This window comes from Rhagoletis zephyria, unplaced genomic scaffold, assembly GCF_001687245.7.
Source record: "Rhagoletis zephyria isolate East Lansing unplaced genomic scaffold, Rhagoletis_zephyria_1.1 Rzeph_scaffold_11627, whole genome shotgun sequence".
Classification (NCBI taxonomy): domain Eukaryota; kingdom Metazoa; phylum Arthropoda; class Insecta; order Diptera; family Tephritidae; genus Rhagoletis; species Rhagoletis zephyria.
Genome location: NW_016168703.1, coordinates 1 through 8132, shown reverse-complemented (window position 1 = coordinate 8132; position 8132 = coordinate 1). Strand labels below are relative to the sequence as shown.

The 8132-nt window shown below is 38.6% G+C and overlaps 1 protein-coding gene across 5 annotated transcripts; it reads right to left on the bottom strand.

Annotated features, from left to right (window-relative positions):
• Positions 1–3409: 3409 nt before the first annotated feature.
• Positions 3410–6794, bottom strand: LOC108377173 (uncharacterized). 5 transcript variants are annotated; one of them, XM_017633434.1, is made up of 2 exons: positions 6441–6658; positions 3410–4896 (listed from the first exon to the last, which is right to left on the bottom strand). In XM_017633434.1, exon 2 carries the CDS (start codon positions 4531–4533, stop codon positions 3466–3468), a length of 1068 nt encoding a protein of 355 aa, XP_017488923.1. In that variant the 5' UTR covers positions 4534–4896; positions 6441–6658; the 3' UTR covers positions 3410–3465. The 5 variants fall into 5 exon arrangements, 2 of the variants coding, with proteins under 2 accessions (XP_017488923.1, XP_017488924.1); XM_017633435.1 differs by having other exon boundaries at positions 3410–4841; XR_001849302.1 differs by having other exon boundaries at positions 4825–4896; positions 6301–6794.
• Positions 6795–8132: the final 1338 nt, after the last annotated feature.

Here is an 8132-nt window from a genome sequence, read left to right as displayed (position 1 = left end):
CCTTCTGATGTCCCAAGAACACCACCTGCCGGAGTAAGACCAAATGCTATCCGTCAAGGAGCACAACACAATGCTATTTAAACAGTTCCTCGTAGTGTACCACAGACGCGGGCATCATAACAGATACCTGCTTGCAGTAGAGCCCTCGCCTAGGCACGTCAGAAAGCATATGTACGAACTTTCGGACGAAGTCCAAAGTTACGGACGAAGCGAGATATCGGGGGAGGAACTTCGTTTGCCCTGGGAGACCCTCATCAGCAAAGCCCAACTTCCCTCTAGCCCAACGTTTTTGTCGACTTTTATAAATATGTATGTATATGTTATCTATAAACTAATACCGATCGCTGTATTGTTTACTGCTGAACTGCTGACATTTGTCGTTTTACCAGGCTGCCTAGCGCTGTCTTGGAAAAATAAACGATACGATTGCTTTTACATGCGTCCCACGTTTTTTTAATTTAAATCTCATAAATTTTTTGAATTGACTTCTGCAAAAAATTTTTTTAGTCCCTTTATAGAAACGTGGTTTATTTACATTATATTTTTTTATTCGACTTTTTTATACTGAACTGGGTACGAAAGTGGAGGCATTATTCTGAGAAATTATCTTCTAATGGCGTTTTCTTTTATACAAAAAGTGTTGCCTTTTTATTGCCCTCTCTTTACTATTTGTGGGTAGAGCGTATTGGGAAGGCAACATTTGTCGGTAGAAAAGAAACTATTTGTAATGATTTGGCCTTTTCCTTCTCTGACCGGCTTAATTTCATAATAATAAAATAAAATTTATTATAAAGTTCCTTATACATACCTGGGTTTTTTTACAATCATATTTTAAGGGTTAAGTGTCACTATATTGAGTTTACACGTAGTGCATTTTTTTGGTATATTGGCCGACCCTAATTTCCAGCCACAATAGGCCGGGCCTACTGGGCCTTATGGCCACAGGCCGGAACGTTGTTTTACCATCCATTCAAATTTTTCGTTCAACCGTCAGGGATGACATCAGGGCAACAGCAGAGAAATTGTGACTCGAAAACGGCCTATTTCTCCGAACATATGTACATACCCTTGTGGTCAGCTTATTAAGTCAAGTGACATTTTGACTAGTTTTGGCTATTGTTCTTTTATTTATTTAATATTTATATTTTTTTTATAGAATTTAATGAGCTACAAAACTGCATACTGAAAAATTTTCTAAAAATTCGAAATAAAAAGTTTAGAATTTTTGGAAGCGAATGTTAAAGTTTGTTGAATTTTTGCACGAAGCTTGAAATGTGGATTTATGTGGCGCTGGTTAGGTAAAGTGCTACAGTTTTACAAAAAAAATATAAACAATAAATAAACAAAAGAAATATAACCAAAACTAGTCAAAATGTCACTTGACTTAATCAGCTGACCACAAGTGTATATATATGTATGTATGTATGTATGTATTAAACATAAGGTTAAAGAACTGTTAATTATCAAACAAAGAAGCAACGCTTGTGATAATTGTAAATACCGATGTATACCTACAACTAAAAAAACATTTATTCGCAATATATCGCAAAAATACAAAAAACAGCAAAAACCTGTGTACTAAAATAATGAAATGCGAAATGTCTATATGTTTTTATGTTTCACATTATTGCGATCGAACATCTCTAATGGCAAATTTTATTCCGATGAAGTTCTTCCTGCTGCGAATATGATCATTCAGACTTCGGGAACTTTGGTTTTCAGGGTATGTATCTAAAAAAAATCCACGACTTACCCATACGCAGAAGCAATACAATCAAAATATTAAATTTATTTTCTCTATTAAAAACGGACCGAAACGTCTTTGAAATTCCTTAAAAGCGGAGGCTGTTTTCTTATACCGCATCTTGGTTTGATATATGTACATTCGTACTTGCACCTTAGACACTTGCCTTCCCAGTAGATAATTTCGGGAGTTAAAAGCCCTTCCGAAAGGCCTTCCTGAGAGTCAAGAAGCCTTACATTCTGCATTCCTTTCTCCTTTCTATTTTGTATGGAGTGGCACAAACTACCGGCTTCTTCTTTCGTAGCCATGGAAGACCTTCCTTGAAAAGCTCTTATAGGACATACTTCGGAAGGCCTTTTGGAGGAGTTCTTTTAAAGTTGCTTCTTTAATTTATAAAAATCCTACATCTTTGAAGAATTTGCTTAAGGTTTATATCAAATATCTGTTATTGCAACTTAGAATGTTTATTGAAATTCATTTGTAGTGCTAGTTTTAGAAACATAAACAGCTTTGTAATTGAAAATTTAAACTTACATATACGCATACTTTGTTATATATTAAAAATACCTATCTGTACTTTTAAGTCGCAAGACTGTAACAAATAAATAAATAAATAAATATTATAAATTTATGCATTCGCGTAAATTGTAAATGGATGGGCCCTTCTAGAAGGTATTCAAGGAAGCCCTTTTCTCAGACCCTCTTGGATAGGCCTCTTAGAATAGCTTTACTTAAAAAGGCCTACATAAATTATCTTCTGGTTTGTTGCGAAAGTTCCCTTCTTAAAACAGATCTATTATAAAAAAAAAACAACAAAACAAAACAAATGCCAAATTGCAAGTGCGTAAAAACCGCAAACGAGAATTCTGCCAAGGAAAAATAGAATAAAACCATTTTTTTTTATAACAAAATCCAATTGTGACAACAAAAACATTTACCCTCTGTCGACGCTTGCTGACTAATGCTTTAATGATGGTGCAGAACGAGTAAATGGCAACAAACATATCTACATACACACCCATACTTGCAAGTAAACATGTGAATTTGCAGTTGTTGGTTTACTTTTCGAGCAGTTTCTTTTTAGTTTGCGGTTATTCGACGAAATTGAATGCATTCGTTTTGCCTTTCTCCCTTCGGCCCCACGCGAGGTATGCACATAGCTTTACTTTTCTTTCTTCGACCAAAACTTTATTTATGCAAATAAGTACTATGTACATACATTTATATGTTTGTAATCACGTAAACTTACCGACTCCTCCTCCTTCTCCATGCCACTGGGCATTTGCGGCACCGCACGATTTATCGCCGAATACTCTGGCAAATCTGGCAGCTCCTCCGCCAAGTAGATGGGCATCTGCTTGGAGGGATCGAGCGCACGCGCTCGAAATGATAATTTTGACATGATTATTGAGATGTGTGTGTGTGTGTGTGTGTTTGCTGTTTATGGATGCAACGGTGGTTTTTAGTTGATTCGTCTACTGATTTTGTTGATTCTTCTCACACCTTTCTACTTTAATCACCCTGTTGGTTATCCAATATTTGTTTTACAGTTGTACCCAATTGGTTATGGCAAAAACAGCTGTTAATGAAACACGTTTGATGGTTTCGTTGACTGTTTTTTGCTTTCTCTGCTGCTGAGGCTTTTACTAACGAATATTGTTTCCGTAAATATGAAATTATCCGTTTCTACTGTGTGTTGTTTAGACTCGATTAAAATTTAGTTAAGCGTATTTTATGATACCAACACGCAAATTCTGCTGCGGTTTTCTTGGTTGTGACTTTGACTTTCGTTGTTGCACCAAAACGTGTAACGACGTCGATACACCAAAATCACTGTTGGAATGCGTAGACTGCTGATTCTCCTGCAGCAGCGGCGTTGAACTGCTACTGATTAGCCTCTGCGCTGAAGGATTGAAAAACGGCTTGCTGTTGTTGTTGTTAGTCAGGTGTTTGGAGGTAAGTGGGCTGTTGTTGCCGTTGCTATTTGGAGTTAATGTAGGATGCAAGGATGGGTGCGTGAGATCCACAAGCGTCGGTACTATAACCGTCGCGGTTATTTCTGCTTCTTCAGGGGTTGATGATGTGGTGATGTGGCTACTAAGCTGCCTAGTATAGGTGTTAGTATTGGACCGAATATACAATGCTCGTTTTGGACTGTAGCAAACACTGTCTATATTCCGGTTGTGAACGGAGCTTCTTATGCTACTCCTGCAAATGTTCTTGTTTTTGCTTTTATTGGCGCAGCAGCAATCAATTGATTGGTAAAAAGCCTGCTGCTCCTCTTTATGTGAGTACTGTTGCGAATGCCTGTTCCTAGTTATCGGAAGTGGGCAGTCACTTTCACTGCAATTCCAGCTGATGCTGCTACTACTGCAATTGCTGCTGGCGCTGTGCTTGGCAGCAGTTGTGAGCGGTGTGAGAATGTATGTATCAGATGTTTGGCAATCGGTAACAGTGCTTTGATTTACTGACCCTCTTGTAGAAACAGCTGTTGTAGTATTTAATTGGTTTAAGCAGCGGCAGTAACAGTAAGAGTGATCGAGATTTGATGATTTCAGTGCCAATGGATGGTTACAACTATCCTTTTGCTGGTCTTGGTTGTGATGATAAAGGCAAGATCTGTTGTTATTGTTGTTTTTCTTGCTAACGCTTTTATAGATAGCGCAAAGCGTGGTAGACAACAGCGATGTTATCAACAACAAAATGTAGGCGATAAAGTTATTGCAATTACAGCACTGCAGTGGTAGCAACGACAACGACGAGCGGTGCAGCAATCGGATCGACGACATTTTTCACGTTGAAATCGAAGAAATCAAATGAATGGACATAATTACAACGATGACTTTTGCACATTTCATTGCAACATTGTAGTACTTTAATTCTGATTGTTTAAATTTACTATCACACTAATTTGATCCACACTGTTTTTTATGCAGTGCGATTTTCCGCTGTCGCTTTAGCTTTTATTGCTACTTTTGGCTGTACGGGCTAGGTCGTTGTTTACAAATTGTTTGTTTGTTGTTACTCTGCCTTGCCGTTTATTCGCCTTTTTTAACTTTTCCTTTTTAAAAGGCTAACTTTTTAATTCCGCTTCATACTGGTTTAATTTTTTGATTATTTCAATAAATTTTTTACTTCACTCTTCAAAACTCCTTGTATAGATTAAAAGAAAAAATAATAAAATATTTTTTTTTTTTTGTTTTTGTTATTTTCTACATATGTTTTACATCTGTTTCTGAGCGAATTAAACTGACAGCTGCCAGACGGCACAAGGCTGTCAAAACATTTAAGAGCAACCGACAAGGAAGAAGCGTGAAGATATGCATTTTGTTTATAAATTTAATGCGAACATTCTCCACCTTTCAAAAACTCTAAGATTAAATTAGGAACACAGACGTTTTCAGCGCATTTTATTCTGAGTTATTGACTCAGGATGGCATGCAAGATGCTACCGCGATTTTTGAAAAAAAAAAAAGAAAAGGCGGTTGCACTAAAAGTTTTTTCTATATTCATACACAAGCGCCTTGTCAAGCGAACGACGCACTCGGTCAAGACGATAACGACGCCACGCGATATCTCACGGCGAATTCATCAAAACAAAAACTATGCGGCGAATTCACATATGCTCGCTGAGCACCAACGTACTGCTGAAAAAAACACGAAAATTGATGAAAAAACGAGGTCCTCCTAGCAAACAGAAAAATATGCTCGTCATATTTCACACAGCAAAACAAGAAATTTATGAAACAACTATGCAATAAATAAAATTTCCGCTGTATCAGTAACCCTTTTTAATAGCTCCCATAATTTTGTACACTTTAACTTTGCGTTAAAATTACAAACAAAATTTAAGAAATTTGGGAATAGCGTGGTTTTGGCATGAAAGCCATAATGGCGGAAGCCCAGCCGTCGTCGACGTTCTCGGCAGGGATCGCGCGCGCCGACAAGGAAAATATACATACACACCACCGGTTGTCGCATTTACACTCGCATGAATTCAAGTCGATGACAGGCACAAAATTTTTTATAAATCGAACAGAGCCAAGCGGAAAACGCAAAAACTACCCACGGCAAACGATACCAACCGAATCGAGCACGTTGCCGAACTCCGAATTGAATTGATACAATTTAAAGCTACCATTTTCAACTCTTTCGCGCACACGCTCATTGGGTTGCGGAAAAGTAAAGTTCCGAAAATAATCAACACGGGCGTACCTACTCGCACCCAACTCCGAATTTTCGAAATCAACTGCGCCGCGCAAGCCATCCAGCAGCCGTTACAAACACTACCCCACCCATGCACCAATACCGACACGTATAGTGAATCGTTTTGCTATACCGACGTACCAGTTCCGCGCTCGCGCTACCGTATCGTATCTACACACGACAGCGCCTCCAGCCAACAACCTCACACATACACCCATCACTCCTCTTCAAGAAGTTTGTACGAGTCAGCTAGCTACCTGGCCTAAACACAGTTCGCTTGCATATACAACACACAACCGTATCGTAACACGAAACGCCATATGCGCCCAAAAATCATATTCACTACCGACCTCTCATTCGCACCGTATCTAGACGGTATGCGCCCGAGCGAGAAACAAAAACAATGACCAGAGATTGTCGGATCGGGTAAATGGCGAGCACCAGCAAAATTTTTTTTCACCAAAATCGATCAAATTCGATTAATGCATACTTTTTTTCACAACGTGTTTTCTCCACTTAAACTATCCAATTTCACATATTTTATACGCAAAATACTACGCGCGATTGTTTTTGTAAATTTCTAATGAATTTTGGAAATATTTTCCACTTTTTGCGTTAAAATTCGTTGCCAATTGTGCAACGACACGAGTTTTTCACAGGGGCACGTTCTTCACTGAACGTAATGGCGGCTCGGGTAAAACGTTTCCGAATGTTTTCGGAGTTGCTACGCAGCTTGCGAAACAACGAAAATTAAGACACTTCATTGAGGGGCATTAAACTTTGTTAAAATCACATGCGAGTGCAGAGAAAAATTGCCAAAAATTATAGATATTTGTTGGTGTGATTTACCCGATGTGTCAACAAAGTTTAAGTATGAAATTATTAAAAAATTATAATCGCCAACATTTGCTACTGGTGGTGGGTGTTCGAAATAGTCTATTCAGCGCCAGCGAGTGTGTTCAACTACAGGGTGCCGCAAAGGATAGAAAATTAATTTAAATTTTGCAGAAATTGTTGCGTATCTAAAAAATTAAAGGGATATCAAAGCAACACCTTTAATATAATAACCCTGATCCAGGACACCATGAACTTACAGGTTTTTACACGAACTTGCAGGAAGTTACAGAAAAAATGATCCCATACTCCAAAATCCTGTAAATGAGAGCGATTTTTGGAGAGTTGTGTAGAGAATGAAGTTGCAAGATTTGACCCGAACTTTTTCTTGTGGTAAAATCAGGGAACATTTAAGAAGATTGTTAAGATTGTTAAATGTTCTCTGGTAAAATCATGAAAAGTGTCAAGCGATCACTGGTTGACGTTTTTACAGGAAAAATACTTTTTTGTATCCGTACTTTTTGTTGTTACTCACTTTTTACTCTCACTTCAGGGAGTAATTTCGATATAAATTTTTGCTTTCAAGTCGAGAGGGAACTTGAAAGTCAAGTCTGATCACAGTTAGTCTGTTCCCGTACTTCGGGATTTAGTCAAAAATAGCCAGAAAGATGTTATTGAATTTATTATAAATATGTGTACGGAAACGAAGCCAGAATTTTACGTTGTTGCCTCGATGACGGCATCTTGAAAGTTAAATTAGCAAGCAGGAGTTTTTGGGGAGTGGTGCTGGAGTGGCAGTCCTTGCCCAGATGTAAATGTTAGTCGTTCCGGTTACGTATGTCCGGCTTTCGTGGGATCATGGGTTGTTGTTGTTGTANTTTTTTTGTGGTTAGAATAATAGTGCTTAACCCCCCAGGGATAATGCCATGCACCGACCTCTTCGTCATGTGAGTCGGCAATCCTGAAGTTTAGGGTCGTCGCGTTGGTGGTGCGTTCGAAGAGGTGTTGGGCGTAATCTATTATTATTACGTCGGGTATATTCATGCTGCGACCTAAAAAATATCTACTGTGCTTAAGCCTGATTGTAATCACTCTAACACCCTCACGGCTAAGTTGAAGGAGTCTTTCGGAGTTCCTCCAGGAAGGAGTTATGGATGTCTTTGATTGTCTCATTCCCTTTGACTTCCGCGAGTGGCCAGCACTCTGAGAAATTCTTCCTAGCTCCTAAGTAGCTTTGCATTGCGCGGCGCCAAGCGCATGAGACCAAGGCTTTCAATGTTGCCTGGTTATTCGACATAGTATTTATTCTGGCACTAAAACATCCGCGAACGCAGACTTCGATTGTGAA

What these genes read in the sequence shown, in the direction of transcription:
- LOC108377173 (XM_017633434.1), bottom strand. Translation starts at nt 4,533, where the DNA reads ATGTCGTCGATCCGATTGCTGCACCGCTCGTCGTTGTCGTTGCTACCA.